Here is a 20,291-nt window from a genome sequence, read left to right as displayed (position 1 = left end):
GTATATCCTTTGAAGATAAATTTATACAAATTCAAAACATTAGATATATTTTTTAAAATTGTGTGAAATAACAAAGTGAAGAATTGTTTTAGAATGAATAGCATAAATTATAGTGTTTATCAAAAATATTATCACTTTTTTTATAATACATCATTATTAATTCGTATTAAAATAATAAAACACTTTCAAAATTAACAATTCATTTTACAACTAACCCTATTTCATCACAAATAATCATGCAATTTTGATAAAACAATTATTTTAATGCTGTGAATTTTCAATAATTATTAGTTAACTGGTAATTTCATTGTAAGCTCCAAAATTAATTGAAGGTGCACTAAACTTGGTATCATTGAAGAATTGCGTTACATACAAAATCAGCAAACCCACTGCATAATCTTTTGGCTGGACTTGTTACCTGCAGCTATATGTAGCATTTCATACATGATGCGTACTAAAAAGGACAAAAATTTATACCTGTCTGTTTCCCCCTTAAGATAAAACTTTAAACAAATATATATGCAAGCTTCCAAATTCCGACAACCTTTATTTACGCAAAGAGACAATGTTAACGACTTAGTTAAAGTTCAACAAATATAAACAGATCTTAAATTTTATACAATAGCAGCATGGAGATGGCGAACAATCTGACTTATGTTTTGAAATCAAAATGAAAAAAACAACATTATATTGAATAGTTGCATTGTAATCCACACACCAGGCGTCCGAAATCAGTTTGTATAAATTAGTAACTGAAACACAGTTACGACCATCAACACGAACAAGGATATCAAAATAGTATAGTCAAGGTTGAAGGTTAAACAGGACATGCCATTTATATAAAAAAGTGCTGAGCGTTCTTCTAAAGGATAGGAAGTTGAGAAAATTTATGGCAATACTTAATAAATACGCTCACCATTAAGACTCCATTAAAAATATCAGAAGCAATACATATCATTCTTTACTCCACAAGTTTCATTAAACTAGGCCAAAAAAACACACTCATACCAAAATGCTTAACAGCATGAGCCCTAGTGCCGATCATAGCGCCTGCCAAAGAAATAAAAAAAAAACACAGCCATTAGAAAAATATAATATTGAAACAGAGAATTCTTCAAGATTTCACATGATTGCTAAGCACCAAAGACCAATGAAAAGTTAAAAAGCCGCCTTGTCACATACATGATGCTTCAATTTGGTTAAATCTTTAACATCATTATCTCATGTAAGACGACAAAGCTAACTAAAAAAAATTCAGAGAAGGAAATTTTAATAAGGTAAGAAGTCATTAATAGAACAACCTTCAACAGCAATCATAAACAACTAGACAACAGTGAAAAATAACCTGTGACGATCATAATCCCTTGAACGTTCTTCAGACCGAGAGCGTGACCTGTGGCGACTTCTGGAATCATAACCACGGGAGCGATCTACATCTCTATCACGCTCGCGGTTATGTCCACGATCTCTATCATGATGCCTGTCACGATCTCTACTCCTACGATCAGAATCCCTATCCCGGTCACGGCTACCAGCTCGATCTCGGTCCCTACTTGATTCTCGGTCTCTACTCCGCTCTTTGGATCTAGGTCATAAAAATTAAAGAAATTGAAAGTGTGTTATTGGAAATATATGAAAGATATCAGTGTAAAACAGCTAATACGGAATGGTTAAGAGACAAGAAAATCTACAATTACTACCTTCGATCGTCATTCCGTTCACCTTTTCTGATCTTCTCTCTCTCCTCCTGAAAAATTAATTATAAAGAAAGAGCTACTGAAAACCATTCTTTCAATAACATCAATTACTACTCCAGTTAACCAATAACAGCAGGAACCCACAAACAACAAGAGCAGCAGGTAAAACATTACGAAATTTGCCACCTCTTTGAAGAGCAGAGAAGTTCCACACTTCAGCATATACTTTTTTGTTGAATTTTTCATATATTGATCTCAAAGAACACCCAAATATCTGTCTTTACTAAACAGCAAAACATGCGCTGAAAAACTAATTCATATTCCAGTTACAAGGATCATGTCCCAGTCATTAATTAGTTGTTAACCGCAAATGAGGTTGGGTTTATGTATCTATTACCTAGAAAATAGGTATGGTTAACGGTTCAGTACGCAATCTGGATATAGTAACATGGTTAGCACATCTAGATGCAAAGCAAATGCCTTTTACAAACATTTATTTCCATTCAAAACCTAAGGTCTATCAGATCTAAAATGGGAGTGAATCAAGAATTATTCTTCTCTGGGATAAGAAAAACTCACAGATGCATACTAACTGAGAATCTCTATAGAAGAATGTGAAACATATACCAGCACCTGAACCAACATATTCATAAGACCAGCTTAAGGACAGCCCAAAGACATGATAGACAAAATAATAGATTTAACCCACTTAGCACAATGAGCCATTTCCTTTAAATCCTATTAAGGGAATACAATAATCATTTAGTTTTAACTTTGATAGTCAAGGCATCAAATATATATAAATGAACATTTGAGAATGTTCAGTATCCTCCTTCCTGTTTAACTATGTTCTACTAAGAAACTATCATGAGAGAGATGACGAATGAGATAATGTGTGGAAATGTAGCATGAATTTATCAATACCTGAAGCTCTGTTAGTTTTTCACGAATTTGCATGTAGCCCAGATGAAGCTTCCCTCCAAAATGATCTGCTAAGCGTCGATCACTGAAAGTTTAAGTAAAAATAAAATGCTTCAATGAACTCTTGAAAAATTTAAAGATATATAACAGTACATGGCCCCATAATTTTCTAACTAATCATGATCTGCAAGCATATTAAACAGAAAAAAACGCACATTCTTTAGCTGCAAAAGTTATCCTCGTAAAACTGGGCCCAAAAGCCTGCTGGTAACAAGGAGGTATAATAGTCGGATCAAAAGCTGAACCAATTGAACCCAAACACAGATTCTTTTGTTTCCCTCAGGAAAGCAGAAAAGACTACAATTTGAGAAAGAAGAATAAACAAACTATACCTGTCATATACGCTCAAAAATGCTCCACAAATATCACAAACACGCAATTTTTGATCAGTCTGAAACAGCAACACAATAAGAGCAAGGTTTAAAAGTGAACACAATTAAGCAAATAGGAGTTCAGATAATCTCACAGCAATTATAGTATCTGCAATATGCACCAATTATAGTATCTGCTCCTCAAGTGCTAATATTAATCTATAAATATGATGCTCTCAAGTGAAGTACAATCTAAATGCACGATAAGAATACTGTGCAGAATATCTAAGATGTTAAAAATGCTGCAATGGATAATGCCAGTAACTCTTAAATGAAGTAGACGAAGCTCAACAGTATTCTATTTGTAATATTATGTATAGCAATTAGATTATTCTTTGGTGAGTAAAATTATTGTTTGCTTCTTATCAATTGGATAGAAAAACACATTGGGCTAGTTTGCATTGCAGGGGATGGCCTAAGTATTGTTTATCTCCAGGAAGGCTCTTGTTATTGTTTAACAATTTCAATTTGGTGATTCTTTTGTTTCTAGAAAAAAACCACAAACAACCAACTAATAAAATACAAATAGACTCACAATGCGTACGTCAGCAGCAGTATACTTGGAGGAGTCCAGAGCAGGATCTAGCCTGGCAGGCAACTAAACACAAAACAACTAAAACAAATAAATAATCGGAAAAACAACAAATTTAGGAAAAGACAGAAAAAGCAGTTGCTGGCAAGGGAAAAGATAGTGAAAGATGAAGAGGAAAGCAAAAAAAAAATCATGAAAGAAATACAATTTTCATAACATAAAATTTAAGAATAAAAACCTTCTTCAGTGCCTCAGCCTCTTCTAATGCTTTTTGAGCCTCATCAACCATTCCTTGCTCACCTGAAGAATGCACAGGACATAAGACCCACAGATTTACAAAAAGTAGAAATAAAGGGTAGAAGAAGAACAACATAAATGATATAGATTGTTCACCTAAACACTGGGATTGCAACCTTTTACCAATAAATTGAATAATATAATGTAATGCAAATGATCTTCAAACCTTTTTATTTTATTTTATATACTGCCCTCATAAGCTCAACCAGAAGGGGGAAATGAGAAGCAGTGTAGGAAATGTATTAAGGTACAGCACAGGAATCAGAAACGGCACCAGTATAATGCACAGAGAAATTTACAATTTTAAATTTAACAAGTTTCTGCAAGTAATCTCTTACCAAGATCCTCTGCCTTCCGTAGCTTCTCATTTATCATTTCCTGGGTACGGATATCAGGAGTAGGTAGAGGCAAGGGTGCCATTGGTGGTGGGTTTGGTAATGGTTGAGGCAAAGACGCCCTATCTTTGTTGAAGGCTTCTAAAAGTAGTGCGGACTGTCACAAGAATATTTACATTTTAAATTTTGAAATGACAATAATTTAAAAAGTACGTAAACTACACCAAACTGGTAACATCAGTAAACTGTTGCAAGGCTAATGAAGTTACTTAGTACCTGCTTCTCAGCTCTCTCGGTTCTGAGTTTTTCCACCACTTCAAGAGCTTGGATCTTAAAATCTGTCTTGCCTTCAAGATCTGTGATTTTATATCAGTAATTCAGTATCACATCTCATCAGGAAACTACAGTAGACCCTCTAATAATTAATACTCAATGAATTAATAATTCTAATAATTAATAAAAATTTAGGGAACCAAATTCAACATTACGTCCTATATATTATTCAATAAATTAATAATTCTAATATTTAATAAATTTTTAGTCCACCATGTGTATTAATTATTAGAAGGTTGAGTGTAATACAATAACTTTACAAACCCCTCAAGACAGATTGGCTCGTCTATGATAACTTATCAAAACATCATTAGAAGTTCCACTCCACAGAATTTCAAACCACTAAAATATGTGTTCAATAAAATTTTGCTGGTTATAGGCTATAGCTAAAATCCGCTTCTGTGTTGGATCACATAGTCAGATGTTGAAGAACAAGTCAAGCTTTATCACTTTCAAGTGCCAATTAAAATATGAACCTTCCAAACCCAGTTAAAAAACTATCCTGATTTTAATAAATTCTATCACTATTCTTGTAAACATCTACATGGTTTACATAAATTACAAGTGCAGCTAGCTTTATGTCGATATGGAAGCCAGAAGCTGAAAAAACTAATTTAAAATGAATAAGAAGCAAAAAGTTGTGACTTGTGACAATACAAGGCCTTAACAGCTTCCCATATTGCTTACCATGTTTATCAGCTTCTTTCAACTTCTCCTTAATCTGCTTTGACATCTCAACTATCTCTGGATTCTGCAAAATCGTAATGAATAATTTCTCTGAGCAAAGTAAAACTATCGAAATAAAATCATTAAGCATAAAACACTCTTGACATACCAGTGTAACCTCAGATACTGATATTGCAATAGCAGCCTTTGCATCATCAGCCTCAAGACGCTTAAGAGCTCTACTAATTTTCTTATCACACTCAACAATAAGCCGATCGATAACGTCCTCCAAGTCTCTGTCATAGTTGTCAACACCTTTGGACCTCGACTCTTCATATCTAAACAAACTTAAAGAAACAAAGACAAAGAAGCTAAAAAACTACTGAAATGTGAAATAACATAACATTGGGCTTTCAATCATCCCCTTTCTGGTCATAACATACTGCAACACTTCCGTATGCATTAAAAAGAGTTAATTAAAGGATACTCTTTCCTCAGCTGCAGAGAATGAACCTTCGGGCACGGTCCCATATCCATTTTCTGAAACCAAACAGCAACAATTATAAATGTACACAATCATAACAAAATCTCAGACTATAAAGCTGAAAATATCATTATCCAGTATCAAACAGCCATTACATACATTGAAACAGGCATTATTCATCCCTTTGCTGTTAATTTACAATCAGTTGTGCACAGCATGCATTAGGGTTAACTTCTAATTTCTAAAATGGCAAAAAATAAGGACAATATAATTTAATTAAGAAGAAAATACCGTTAACTGGAAGAGCTCATGAGGGCAAAGGCCAACCAAGTACATACGACAGACATCCCGATCGTAGTATTTGCGATTCACTTCTCTTACGTCGCCGTTTCGATTGGCTCCCATTAACACATCGAGCTGTTTCCTCATGGCGTCCATTTTTCCTCAGTGTCTATTTCTACCCACCTCTATCCAACGTTTCTTCTCTCTGTATCAGAGATTGAGTCAGATTAGGGTTCTCCTGCGGATTTTTTTTTTCAATTTCGGGTCGAAAGGACAAGCTTTGTGTAATTGCAAAAGATGACTGTTAGTTACTCTATGTAAAAAAATTTCCTAATTATACATATTTACCCTTGCACTTATATGCTTTTTACAGGGAATAGCCTTTAGATTTTTTTGGATAAATTGTAGCTAAAACCCATCTGAAGAGCCTTATCATTTTTCTTCAAGAAACTTATGTACTATTTTTTTTGTTTTTCGGTCCCTCTATTTATATAATTTTTTATCAGATTTTTTTTTATTTTTTTCAGTCCTTTTACTTACAATTTATTTGTTCCACCACTTTTTTAAAAGGATCTGAAAATCAATTTTTTTTTTAAATACAGACACCCAAACGTAAACAACTTTGAGGTAGGGACCTCTTAAACAAAATTGATAAAGTAGAGGGTCTTTATATGGATTTTGCCATCAATCATTGAAAAGTACCCCATTTATGCAATTTTTTTTGTTTATGGCTCAAACTTTTAAGATCTTTAATTGAAGCCAATTTCCTGGTTTTTGTTTTTAATTATTGACACTTGTTTAAAGAGGGGTAGTATAAAGTTTAAAGATAGCATTTACATTGCTTCATGTTTGTAATTATCTATGATAAAACGATAAATGGAAAAATATGAATCAATATTAAAAACATATTTAAATTAATTTTTACTCCAATTTGGACAAATAGCTATAACTAGATTTGTTTATAGCTTGATATTCTCGTCCAGTTGAAATTAAAAATTAAAAAACCGGCTAAAATTGACAATTTTGAGAGTTCGGCCATAAAACGGAAAAGGTTGAAAAAAATAAAGTATTTGTAGATGATTTTGGGGCTGAGCATGGTTCGGTTTGGTTCGGTTTAGTTTAATAAACTCCAAAACCAAATCATATTTTAAGGAAAAATATAAAAACCAAACCACGCCAAATATTTATGTAAAATTTCGGTTCGGTTAACCAAACTTTAGCATCGGTTTCGGTTCGGTTTGATTCGATTTGGTTAATATAGATTTAGATAAAAATTATATATAATTATACGTAATAATTAAAATTATGCATAATAATTTTTACTTATATGTGTGTATTAGTTTATATGTCTTATTTTCATATATGTATTTATACACATATATTATATTTTTATATAAATATTTCAATAAATAAATTTTATATTTATTTAAACATATATAAATATTAATTAAAATAATATTATTGTAAACTTCGGTTTTTCGGTCGGTTCGGTTAACCACTAATTGAAACCAAACCAAAACTAAAAATCATATTTTTTTTATAATTTGAAACCAAACCAAACCATTTTAACCAAACCAAAACTAATTTTGGATTGGTTTGGATCGGATTAATGGTTTGGTTCGGTTTTTGCTCACCCCCCAGATGATTTAGCTTCTTTTCTTCATTATGGACCAAACTTAGTAAAGCCCATAAGAAACCTGAGCAAAAGCAAACACTGTTAGCTATCTCCATCGTTGAACTCGAAGAACACACACTGTAACAGACGATGAACAAACAACAATGGCTAGCTTTAGCATTCATCCTCACCGTTTCTTATTTAACTTCACCGTCACTCGCTTTTCAATCCGATGAACTTCTCGTAGACGACGACGAGTTTATCGGCGTCAAACCAGTAGCCCGTTCTTCTCCCGATTCACCATACACTAAATCAACAGCATCACCGTCGCCGTCGTCGTCTTCCTCACCGGCTTCTACTACCAAGCGTAAGTTCTCGGATCCAGATTCGGATTCCAAGATCCAATTCGAACTTCAACATGCTTTTGGTGATTCTGATTTTGTAACTGCCGGTACCTTCTCTGCTCGCCTCAAAACTTGGAGTCATGGCAGCCAGGTGTTTCTGTCGTTTTTAGAATTTAAATGAAATTTATGTCTTTAGAATTTAAATTTAGTTTTATGTCGTTTTTAAATGCTATTATTTGAAGTTATTGTTGATTGAATTGTGATTTTTTTACTTGTGTTACAGACTCTAACGAAGCTGAGATTTTCGAGGAATGCGTTTACTGATGTGGAGAAAGAGCAATTTGAAGTAATAATATTAGTTGTTTTCTTATTTGAAGGTTTAATTATTGGTGATGTGTAAATTGAATTGTTATTATTATTTTGTGTTGTAGAAATTGCTGGTTGGAGATGAGTTTTATACGATAAGATTGCCATCTAATGTATTGACTCCTCCCGGAAGAGACTATGTTGTTTCGTCTGTTAAAGCGGTAAGTTTTATGTATTTTCACTCACAATTTATTGTTAAGTTTGAGTTCGCGTGATATCAATTTAGTTAATTTCATGTTTGGAAAGGACTTAGGTGCTAGAATTTCAATTAGTTTAACTTTGAAACGACAAGCTGGGAGAAATAATTTCATACAAAATATGATATTTGATTTTGCAAGGATTGAATTCTTGGACATGTATTCCGAACAAGATGTGTTCTTTGGAATCCATTTTTCTTTTTAAGTGCTTAGAAACCAAATCCTTTGGCATATATAGTATTCCTGACGTTACATGATGTGGAAGTGATTTTGTAGCTTATGGTAGGTTATATGTGGCACGGTAACATCTCTTTGTCTATGTAAATGTAATGAAATTATTACTGAGTCTGATTATGCTAGTTAATAGTGTGTATGTATCTACTTTGCTGTAATATGTAATAATAATTTTGTCCTTCATTCTCCATTTTACTGCAGAGATGTCTTCCACGGGAAGGACTGGATGAGCATTTTGTCATACACATGGTGAGTTTCTCAACTTTGATATTTGTCATTTCTTTCTCCTTTTTAGGTATTCTGTGTATTGGTTCTCCCACTTAAGTTTTTTTTATGGGCAATGAATGTTATAGTGTTCTAATTAGTTGGTAACCAAGTCATATTATATTTAAATGGTCATTTTTGTTTTTAAAATGTTCAAGTGATTGTTATCCTGTGTCTAATATACAATAGAATGATAGATTAAATGCTGCTTCCTTATCACTTCATACTTTATTGCGATGTTAAATTATGAGGTTGTGTTTGTTTTATCATTTTGTATTTGCAGGAAGGTGTTAATATCTTGGCTGTCAATTATGGTGGCCCAGGGGCGTGCCCATTCCCTCGGCAAATGAAACTTGTAAGCTTGAACATTTCTTTCTCTTAAAATCTTTAAATTTCTCTAATACTAAGCTAGCAAATAGTTTTGTGGCTGGCTCACATATGCTAAAATCTTAATAGTAATCAAATTTTCATGAGTGAGATGAGCTGTTAATATATATTAACCAACTAGGAGCAGAAGAAAATTGCTGAAATTTTCCTATTTCTTTCTTTTGTATCTTTTTGTTTGAAATTATCTGTAGAGTTTGTAACTTTTGACTTTATATTATTGTTTGATTAACTGAGACTGAGGCAACTGGAGTTTGTTGATAAGTTGCACTTTTGCCGTACATGCGTCCCATGTCAAGTACCCGAAGCTTGTCGTTCCTGCACAAAGTCCTATTCATTTTTTTTTTTGCCTCACTGTTAGCTATAGACATCTTCAGTTCGTTCTTCTAAAACTCTCAAGTTTGGTTGCATTTTTTTTGCTTAGCAATTTCTTATTGACACTGCTTATCAGTTATCACCAGTGCTTGTATTTTTATGTCTGGTTATAGAACTGAAGAATAATTTATATGAATTAACTCCGTTTGTAATTTTTTTGGTCTCTTCTGTTTTAGCCTGCTAAATGGTCGTTCAACAGCCATACGGTGCTAAAGAACAGCGAACAGGCTTCAAGGTAAAATAATGTACTCTCACAGTTCAATTTTCTACTTCTGCAGTATTAGAGCATCTTGATGCCATACTGGAGAAAGTGTATGCTTCTCATCTTTAAAGTACTCTCAAGTTGGTAAACAATCAAATTGTTTTATCTGTCATTGTTGTCCAATGTATTTGTAATAACATGATAAAAATAAGGGTTATTTACATATAAATTCACAAACTATACATGTTCTTGCAATTCAATCACGTTTTATAAAAGTTGGTAAATATATTTCTTGGCAAAACGATACACCGATTGAAAATCCACTGAAAATTGATATTGTGGAAGCACGGAGTTGACCACGTCATTCACACGTCAAAATGCACCTTTTGAAAATTTGGCTTCCACATCAGCAATCATACACCAGATTTTCAACCGGTGTATCCATTTTCCAAGAAAAGGTAGTTGGTCTATATATTTACCAACTTTTATAGTATGTGACGAAATTGTAGAAATGTGTATAGTTCGTAAAATTATGTAGATAATCCTAAAAAGATAAATTAGCTTTGAAACTATCCTTTAGCTGTCATCCTCATTAAGTAGCTTGTTATTTTGTAATTTGGGGTAAAAGAACGGATCTTGAGGATTTACCCTCTATACGCCACAGTGCGCAAATGTTTCCCTGTTGCTTTTGCTCTAAAATTTGTAGCTGATTTTTATATCTCATGACGCGTCTAAATCTCTTCTTAAATTGTACATCTATCAGAAGTCCAATATTTACAGAGGAGATCATTGGAGAAAACGGAGAGGGTGAAACTGTACCACCACCTGAAAGATCCTTCTGGGCTAAATATGTGAGTCCATTGATGTGATTGATTTTCTATATGTTGAAGAAATTATTATTTGTCTTCAGATGCTCATTACATTTCATTTTTCAGTGGATGTACATGATTCCTCTTGGACTCATAGTGATGAATGCCGTAACTCAAGCAATGAATTTGCCTGAAGAACAAGCCGCCGGCCAGGCAGGTGCCCCGCCAGCGGGAGCAGTCCAACGAGCGCCGAGTTCTGCTGTGAGAAGACGATGATGAACACACAAGTTTTACTTCTAGAAATTTAAGACAATTTAAATTTAGCTTTACTTTTCTTACATCAGACCTTCAGTGAGTTTTGTGGTGACTATTTATTCTGTAGGAAACACAAACTAATTTATATCAGAAGATTCATGTTGCTACTCTTGAATGCTAGAAAGTACAAAAATAACTTTACTGGCCAAATTCATATACTTCATTTATTCTAGTGCAATTACAACTGGAATTTATGTCATAATCTTGACATAAAACAATTTAAGTTTCCTCTGGATAGCAAATTCCAATACATTAGCTGCAGCGACTCCGTGTTGAGAGGGAGGAAAAAAAATTCTTCACAGTTCATCCTGAATTCAGATACAAGCGAACAAATTAGGTAAGCAAGAAGCTCTATGTTTGTGCAAGAAGCGAACAAAATTTCACGTTAAATGCAAATTAAATTATGAATTTTAGTGTGTTTGCAAGTACAATGTAAACTAAATCTAGGGAATGTCAAATAAACTATCAGCTATTTACAATTCGGAACGAGTTATTTTTCAGTGATATGGACACCATAATATACACTGTTCTGGCATCCAACATTATTGTTTTTTTTATTTGGTATTCTAAATTGCATTGTCAAGATTTGAAGTTCGCGTTGTAATTGCAATATTTTGCTAAATTTTGTGAATTTTTTCGCAATTAACCCTAAAATAGAAGGTTGGCACTTACATGATAGTCGTCCATGTAGTTCTGCAAAACAAGTAATCCAAGTCAGAATTTGTATCATTGAACAAAATTTGCAAACTACAGGAAAGATTGCAGAACATATAAGAATGCCTAAATTCATATACATTATTCTAATACTCGGTTAGTTTTGTGGACACAGCTTCAGATCTTTGAATTTCTTGTAGCAAACAAATTCGAAGAATTTGAAAAACATAACTTAAACCAGAAGAATGAAAAAAAAAAACGAAGTGAAAAGGGACTCGGGCGTAAAAAAATTCCACCTTTCTGTATTTATCTCGATATCTGTCTCGGTGGCGTCGGTCGTACCCTCTTTCCTTTCTTCTCCTTTCACCTTCCTCTCTAGCTCTTTGAGCTTCCTGCAAATGCAAGACTCAAGTACTTAGAAAGCATTGAAGAAAATTACTTGAAAAGTAAGTTAAACATAATAGAAAAATCATTTAAAAATAACCTCTTCCTCTCTAGCTTTTCGGATTTTTTCTGCTTCCTCAAATGCTTCTTTTTCTATCTGAAATTCCGAAAGGTAAATCTAAGTTAGCGGTCAAATCAATTTCATGATAAAATTCATCATAAACATGATTAATATATGGTATTACAAGGCTAACATCAGGGTGTAGAACAAACCTCCCTATTGGCAAAAACTTCCGTAACCACTTCTTTCGCGTATTCTGGATCATCGCATATCAAAATGTTGTCGAAAACTGAACCAGCCTTCACCTGCATTCCGACATTTAAAACGACATGAATCCTCTAACTACCACCCATATTTATTATTAGAAAGTAATTGATAAAAATATGTAACATAAACGGGCATGGCTTAATTAGCATATATGCAAATTCCTACCTGCCAAATTTCAAGTCCGACATACTTTATGGGCTTAAGCACGTAAAGATCAGGGTCGTCTTCAAACTCTGGTTAGGGAGATAAAACAAGAGACAAAAAAAGGCTTAACTCTTTATCATAAATTCTCCAAACCGGGTTTTTCAAGTGCTTTATGTCAAAATGCTGCTATCAAATGTACAGAACACAACTCTACCTGGGTTGTCAATATAAGGAACCTTCCATTTTCCCTTGTAATTAGGGTTCTTGATTCTCTGCCAACATTAAATAAGTTGAACCCATGAGAATTGAGAAACAATGTTCAAGAAAAAGTTTAAGCTTTAACTTATGGCATACCTTAGGCCTCCATGGTCCTTTATATGCTGGATTTGGTATCCTAGCTGGTCTCCATACGCCACTCTCTTCATCATCCCAATCATCAGGCTAGTAAAGGGAATAAGAACAAGTTATTAGCTTTCCCTGTTTTATACTTTATGGGGTCGAATTTTTCGAACAAAATAACAGTACAAATATTACAGACAAAACAAAGCATTCTCTTGGAGATACAAGTTTCACACAATATAGCACGGAAATGGATACAGAACAAAGAGACACTTGGACATGGACACCGACATGGACAAGGCAAAAATGATGCTTCATGTCCGAAACGTTAAGTTTCCTACACATTTTGAATACGGAAACATTGATTGAATGAATGAATCATCCCATCAATTACACAAGATATAGAAAGCCTGGTAATATTCACAAAAAATGGCTTTTTTAGAGAAAAAGAAAAGATAAACCCGACTAATTACCTCTTTAGCATTTGGATCAGAAATTTCTTTTGGAATTCTATCATATCCCTGCCATATCAAAATATCACAAAAATGTGATCATGAATTCTATGCACTATACTTCAAGAACAAAAGTTTATGCTAAAGAGGGTAAAAGGTTTGGTACCTCAGGTTTGACAGCATTAGGATCATCGATATATTCTCGGTCATCCCAGTCTGCAGGCTGTGAAAAAGAAAAGCAAAGATGTTAATAAAGTAAAACAGAAGTGTTTCCAAGCAAATGCGGAACAAAAACTGTTAGTTTCTCCTCTTTTGGCAATGTTAAGCAGGTTATATTAACATTTAAAAAGATAAAATGAAACCTTTTTCGCTTTGGTATCTCTAAGTTTCCGTGGAGGAAGAATATCCCAATCTGTGTACATGCTTCCCGAATCCCTTTCCCGACCATCAATTAGGATGCTATAACTTGCATCAGGCCTTAGAATAAATGTGTAGAAATGAGTCAATTTGTCCGTTTCACATTCCAACTCCTTTTTGATTGGATAATTTTGGCCTTGGTATGAGAGAATAACATGCAGGTGCTTTTTTTGTGTGCCGCATATATCTGGTCCAAACATTACACTGAAGCAGACAAGTTTGATGTCGTCAGCACAAGGCCTATATAGAGTGTCTCCACAGAATTAAGAAAGGTGTGTAAAAGATTAGAACCTGTATGGAGTGTCTCCACCGAATTTCTTTTGATTTACGAATCCGGAGAGAAGCTTTATGTAACCACCACCACATTCGATGTCCTGCTCAAATCTTACAGAATACTGAAGGACCAAAGTTCTGTTCTTGTTGTTGAATTCTGGTATCTTTGCGGATATTGCAAAATGTTTGGCGTCATTAGTAGTCTGAATACCTATAAAATGCCCAAATTGGGAGTTAAACAACCTTATCTTGTAAGTTACTGAAAATATCAAAATGCCTAAACTTAAAACAGATGGAATGCAAGTGCATTAGTAGTGGTGTCAACTTTCTAGTTTAATTATCAAGCTCATAAATTCAACAGAATTAAGCGTAAAATGAAGCTTTAGATTCACCCATCTTACCTTTCAGGATTTACTGCATTACAAACTTATGTTTGGTTACCGCATACATAAGCAAAGGGACAAGATATACTTGATACAAACTTATGGTTGCTGCATACGTCAAAGTAATTGATATGTACTTAAATTCTGTTTTCGACAAAATATACTTCAAATCTAAAAATGTTTGCCATATGCATAATTTAATTCGATGGTTTTGTACTGCACAAAGTTAGGTTCTTACTTTGTTGACCTACCCCTTTGTTTGGTTTGATTCTAATATATGATTCAACTCATTTGTAAAAGAATTCATTCAGTAATTCATTTGACACAAACATGATCAATTCTAAGGAAACCAAATACAACTATATTCACTTAAACTGAATTCCACAAAATTAGTAAAATTCATTTGAACCAAACACGTCATACTCGATGTTCATACAAAGGGTCATTGACAGTTATGGAATCAAATCAGAGAGCATTTATACCTTTATCATCTGGATCTCCAGACCACTTTCCGGCAGTGTGTTTAAAGGTTCCGGCTTTGCCTTGACTCCTCTTCCAATCCGATCTAACCCAACGGCTTTGCCATCCATCTATTTTCACATACAAAAACAAGACAACAAAAAAAATATAATGCAGCACAGGTATGAGAAAACAAGACTCTTAAACATAGACACGGTGAAACGATATTATTTTAAGGTTCTCTATATTAACAATGAAGTTTCTTGTCCAAAACGCCAAGTTTCCGACACGTTTCCGAAACAAAAAAAATCATTGATTGAATGAAGTGTACTATCAATAAGACATTAGACTTCAAAACAAAATCTGTCACAATACAACCTTCAAATTTTCAGCAACAAAAACACTAAACACAAAAAAGTATCAAAAACTGTAGCAATTAGTAATCACTAGATTCTAAGATTAGTATAAAATGAGATTAGCAACTAATCAACTATCTCAAAGTTAGTTAAAAAGATAAAGATTTGTCAGTTGATGACATGGCAAAACCAACATTAAAAGCAACTAAAAAAGAACACAAACACAACTCAAATAAAGTTCAGTTATTATAAATTTAACCATTAATAAAGACTAAAACTAAACTAAAAAAACAAGATCAAATAAACAAAATTTAAAGATTGAAAGAGAAAAAAGAAGGTTACCATCAAATCTTTCTTCAAAAATGACCTCACAAACTGAAAACTGAACAAAAAAACAGAAAAATGACAGCAGCTTAAGTATTTTAGGAAACTGATATAAAGAAAGCTTCCCCATTTGAGGAAAATTTGCAGTCCTTTAAAAAAAAATTGCTTGAAGAAGCTAGTTTATAGGAAGTTGTCTATGTATTTGACATGGGATTTTTGGTTTAATTACTAGTTGTGCCATTCTAGACATTGATGATATTCTATTTTTAGTTTCTTTGACTGGGGCATGGACTGACTTGAAAGTTTTAAGTGGTTTTCCATTCAAGTGGGACTTCAATGTAGTAAGAAATGAAAATGTTAATATACAAAAGTTGAAATAAGAAATGAAAATAACATACTATTCTTTTAAAAGAATTGTAAATATGATTTTTATAAAATTTAATAATATTTTCAAAATAAAAACAAAATATTAAAATATAAATTAACTTTTGATTAATTAAGAACAATAGACAAGTTTTAGTCCGAAATTTCATTGCCGAGATTTCATTAAAATTTCTTAAAAGAATGGAATATGGTGGTAATAAACTTAAGATTAGAAAGAGGTTAAACTCGGACTATTGAAAGATTAAAAATGGACAATTTTTTTAACATCTAGACTAAAATGAAATATTTATTTTAAAATCAAGTGATAAATAGTAACATAATCAGAAAATATTGCGAAAGAGTTGAAATATAAGAAAAAAAATTTAATTGATGATTTTTTTCATATCAACCAGACATACTTTCATAACAGAAAGTTCTTTTATAAAAACATTGGCGTTTTCGATCAACTCCGACTAGCGTGTCCGCCTGCAAATGGCTCCGTCACCGGTGTTAAGAGTGTTTCCATTCAAGACTTTAGGGGGCCATGTCTACTGTCTAGGGTTCGACTCATTGTAGGACAGGAGTGGTAATTAGGGCCAAAAACAAGGGTAGTTTAGGAGACTTGGGGAGTGTTGACCTTGAGTTTCCACGAGAGACATGTTCAAAGTCTACTCCAAGTCTATGGCTGTGTGGAGAATGAGTGCATAAAATGTAGTGATGTATAAATTGGAAAATTGGCCAATCATAAAATTCTGGGACCCTTCCATTACCCAATCAGCACACAGACAGAACAGAAAAATGGATATCAGAGAGCTGGCTGTTAGTTTTTGAGCATAATTTGGGCAGAATGACAAGAAAATTGTCAAATAATGATCAAACATTGTTACGACTCGCATTTCACATTACTATGTAATAAACGTGTTGCACGTCAACTTACAAATAGACATACCGCTCGTTGATCCAATCATGTCAAAATATCTATATTTAGTTAACGGATTATAACGTGTCGAATTGTCGAACTTATTTACTGAAAAAGGTCGTAATAGATCGTCAATTAATCTGTTTAACATGTAAACATTGATAACTAGATAAAATCTTTAGACAACAACCAGCCGTTAGTAAAATATTTGTAAGTATACTTGATCACATTAAAAATATTACCATAATTAATAAATAAGTTTAAACGCGTCTTACACAAATTAGGCGAGTTTAAATTGTGCTATTTAATCGTGTTGTAATCCAAATCTAAACTCATGTAAAGTCAAGCCGTACCTACTTAATTTCATATCATCTTCTATGAATGGTTTGTGCCGGAAATTACCAGCCTAATCATTACTGCATTATGATTTGCGTACAAATCACTAATCTTTATACCAATCTTGAAACTAATAGGTCAAAAAAATGAATAGAATTATTAGCGAGACCAAAAAAAAGACATGCAATCTCTAGGCAAAGAAACACTGGACCATTGCAAAATTTTCAAACGAAATGACCTTTTATTTAGCATTTTCATAATCTTCTAATGAGATTTCCAGTAATGTAAATTATAAGTTTATGCCGGCAATGAACTAGCGCCAGGCAATAGTTTTTGCTCACTGGAACATTACAAATCGCTTCAATCGAAGGGGCACAATTTCAGTCCCAAATGCCAAAAACAATACTCTTCAATCAGAATTCAGTAATGGACAAAACCATGGTAATAAAACATTTTGTTCAAATAAAAAAATTGGACTAAGATACGATGGTTTTACTAAAGCTAGTTTCTCGAAGGAAAGAACAAAACAGAACTTAAGTTTCAAGCTTCATTGTCTCTACTTATTTAGCTTGAGGGTGTGAAGATATGAAGTCGACTGCGAGATTGATGGAGCTGATCTTGTCTGCTTCATTATCTGGAATCTCAAATCCAAACTCTTCTTCCAGAGCCATCACAACCTCTACTGTGTCCAAGCTATCTAAACCAAGATCATTATTGAAATGGGAAGTTGGTGTAACCTGAAAAGAAGAAAAATACACCAGTTACATAAACATCTTTGGCATAATAACCTTCTAATCAAGTGTTGTCGATCAGCTGACAGTAGTAAAGAAAGTGTTTAATGAAACATCACAAGCACCATAGTTGTTAAAGGCGCACTTAATTATGATCTAGACTGATACCTCTTCATAAGAACATTTCAAATGCAAATAAATGGCTATGAGACACTTTTCTTCCACTCAAACAGAGTAGTCACTTGCTAATCTTGCTAGCAACGATAGTAACAAAAGCATAGTTCCATTTAAATCTTCAATAATGATTTTTGTTTAGAATTCGGATACTTGATTGACCCACTTACTTCTATTTTGTCAGTATTAATTACTACAGTTGGAATTATGGTTCTTTCTTATAGTGACAATTATATTTTTCATGTTGTCAAAGAGTTGAACAATCAAAATAGGGACTGAGACACGGCCCAGACTCCTACGGGAGGCAGGAGTGGGGAATTTTCCGAGGTCAGACACATTTTTAGCATAACTAGAAATTACTTTACTTTCAGTAATCGGTCTCCACGAGAGAGAAGAATATATGTATTCTACTTTCCTAGTTCACATTGGCGAGAATTAAAGGACTAAAAATAAGATAAGGGAGATCCCCAGCTTGACTTCGGTTTGAATAGTAAATCTTGCAAACAATGTATGGAAGGAAAAGTTCACAATCATATTACATAACATTTATGACTAGAGGGATGCATTTACAGTTGTAAACAGCCAACACTCCAAAAATAATCAAAAAACCAAAACTAAAGGTAATGCACATTCAATCCGGAGATGTTGTATACCAACTCTAGGCATCATTCATCGTCTTCTTGATAACTTAATAAAATTTACAGATCATGTAAATGGAAAATTTGTGGCGCCAACACAATATATAAAATTATTATAATTTACAAAACTTCACTTGTCCCTCTTAAATCTACCCATTTGGCATCATCATGATGCTCATGACTTCTCTAGTCAACATGGATAGATAACTAGAAATCAAATTCTAAAAGAGAACAAAGCACTCAAAAGAAAAAATTCAGCACCTTTGCATTCGATCACATTTTACATATCGAAAACCCCAACCTCACCTATTATTATGCCATTCGACGACATTTCATGATCTTGTTGAGATGTTTCCTTAACAGTGTAGGCCAGAAACCAGGAATAGCATGAAAGCAGACAAAACCTTTCCTAGACACTAAAGACTAAGCTGAGATGTAAGCTCAAGATAGGGCACTCGAAGAGCCATCAAAGATTTGTACAGTCAAAGCAAAATTACTCTACCAATATTAACTCTCACGTAAACCTCTTTCTAAAGACAATAAAACTAAAGATGCCCCATTTGCTGATCCTACTCATTGAGAGGCACGTTACACAATTAACTGGCAAGAAACATACTGTTTCTATGCTTTTAAACCACAAATTAATTATCCATAGAAAAACATCATTCAGAGAAACTACAATTTAACAAAGTAAAGCGACAAAAACTCCCACAAAAGTACCTAATAAGCAGTAAAAGAAATTCCTTAAAATGAATCAAATTTACATTAAAAAAATCGAGTGAACTTTTTACATTTTCCTAAGAGATATAATTGAGATTTTTCGGTAACAATTGCCACACATCTACTTCCAGTTTACATACCGGAGTCTTAGTTTGGCGTTATATCAGTCTATCTAATTAAATCATAAAAAATGAAATCAGAACAATCTAATCGAAATAAGAAAAATCGGTATCAATTTAACTTTAAAAGTTCAACAACTAATTAAACCTCAAACATACAAAGTTAACTAAAACAAAAAAACAAATCAAACAGCTCCAGAGTTTCCATTTCTTATTCTACTAATAACCTAATTAAAAATAAATAGAGTCCACGCAATTATCAAATCAATAAAAGCTAAAAAAATAAAAATACTAAAATGAAAATAAAATTGAATAATTATATTACCTTGGAAGGATCAACTTTCTGGAAATTCTTAACGACGTTAAGAACACGATCTGTAACCTCAGATTTGTCAAGGAATGAACCCCTGACCTCCTCCGAGAAACGACGTAGTATCGCGTTGAATGAGAGTGAGAATAGGCCACTGGTATTAGGGTTAGGGTTTTGAGGTACGGAGTGTACATTAACTCTCAAGTACTTCAGCAAAGCTGTTCTCGCCGCCATTTCTCAGTCTGCTTCTGTATGATTATTGAGAGTCGCGTTTAAGAGAGAGATGAAAGTTGTTAGAGTAGAAGATGGAAGAAGCAGATATAAATCTTCCATTTTTGTTTCAAAACGACATCGTTTCGTTGAGGGTTTTGAGCTTGCAGAAGTG

General features: G+C 33.4%; 4 protein-coding genes across 5 annotated transcripts; 1 reads left to right on the top strand and 3 right to left on the bottom strand.

Annotated features, from left to right (window-relative positions):
* Window positions 1-810: 810 nt before the first annotated feature.
* On the bottom strand, window positions 811-6,304 carry LOC126655556 (uncharacterized). Of its 2 annotated transcripts, none has more exons than XM_050349785.2 (13): window positions 5,988-6,301; window positions 5,700-5,752; window positions 5,382-5,550; window positions 5,234-5,297; window positions 4,490-4,569; window positions 4,217-4,370; window positions 3,820-3,881; window positions 3,585-3,647; window positions 3,011-3,069; window positions 2,622-2,703; window positions 1,701-1,747; window positions 1,346-1,585; window positions 811-1,050 (listed from the first exon to the last, which is right to left on the bottom strand). In XM_050349785.2, the coding sequence occupies exons 1-13, from the start codon at window positions 6,132-6,134 to the stop codon at window positions 1,032-1,034; spliced, it is 1,239 nt and encodes a 412-aa protein (XP_050205742.1). In that variant the 5' UTR covers window positions 6,135-6,301; the 3' UTR covers window positions 811-1,031. The 2 variants fall into 2 exon arrangements, 1 of the variants encoding a protein (XP_050205742.1); XR_007633046.2 differs by lacking the exon at window positions 811-1,050 and adding an exon at window positions 2,277-2,330 and having other exon boundaries at window positions 1,541-1,585; window positions 5,988-6,304.
* Window positions 6,305-7,656: 1,352 nt separating this feature from the next.
* On the top strand, window positions 7,657-11,190 carry LOC126656583 (uncharacterized). The gene is made up of 8 exons (XM_050351178.2): window positions 7,657-8,088; window positions 8,221-8,283; window positions 8,369-8,464; window positions 8,936-8,983; window positions 9,282-9,353; window positions 9,934-9,992; window positions 10,723-10,810; window positions 10,895-11,190. Exons 1-8 carry the CDS (start codon window positions 7,744-7,746, stop codon window positions 11,042-11,044), a joined length of 921 nt encoding a protein of 306 aa, XP_050207135.1. The 5' UTR covers window positions 7,657-7,743; the 3' UTR covers window positions 11,045-11,190.
* Window positions 11,191-11,208: 18 nt separating this feature from the next.
* LOC126656582 (calreticulin-3) lies at window positions 11,209-15,761 on the bottom strand. Its single transcript, XM_050351177.2, has 14 exons — window positions 15,615-15,761; window positions 14,940-15,047; window positions 14,093-14,285; window positions 13,747-14,005; window positions 13,551-13,607; window positions 13,406-13,453; window positions 12,948-13,034; window positions 12,808-12,865; window positions 12,615-12,682; window positions 12,395-12,487; window positions 12,222-12,278; window positions 12,034-12,129; window positions 11,756-11,776; window positions 11,209-11,391 (listed from the first exon to the last, which is right to left on the bottom strand). The coding sequence occupies exons 1-14, from the start codon at window positions 15,724-15,726 to the stop codon at window positions 11,380-11,382; spliced, it is 1,269 nt and encodes a 422-aa protein (XP_050207134.1). The 5' UTR covers window positions 15,727-15,761; the 3' UTR covers window positions 11,209-11,379.
* Window positions 15,762-17,435: 1,674 nt separating this feature from the next.
* LOC126656585 (acyl carrier protein 2, mitochondrial) lies at window positions 17,436-20,213 on the bottom strand. The gene is made up of 2 exons (XM_050351181.2): window positions 19,922-20,213; window positions 17,436-17,951 (listed from the first exon to the last, which is right to left on the bottom strand). The coding sequence occupies exons 1-2, from the start codon at window positions 20,138-20,140 to the stop codon at window positions 17,775-17,777; spliced, it is 396 nt and encodes a 131-aa protein (XP_050207138.1). The 5' UTR covers window positions 20,141-20,213; the 3' UTR covers window positions 17,436-17,774.
* Window positions 20,214-20,291: the final 78 nt, after the last annotated feature.

This window comes from Mercurialis annua, linkage group LG7 (assembly GCF_937616625.2).
Source record: "Mercurialis annua linkage group LG7, ddMerAnnu1.2, whole genome shotgun sequence".
Taxonomy (NCBI): Eukaryota; Viridiplantae; Streptophyta; class Magnoliopsida; order Malpighiales; family Euphorbiaceae; genus Mercurialis; species Mercurialis annua.
Note: the sequence above shows the minus strand (reverse complement) of the source record. Positions and strands in the feature narration are given on the sequence as shown.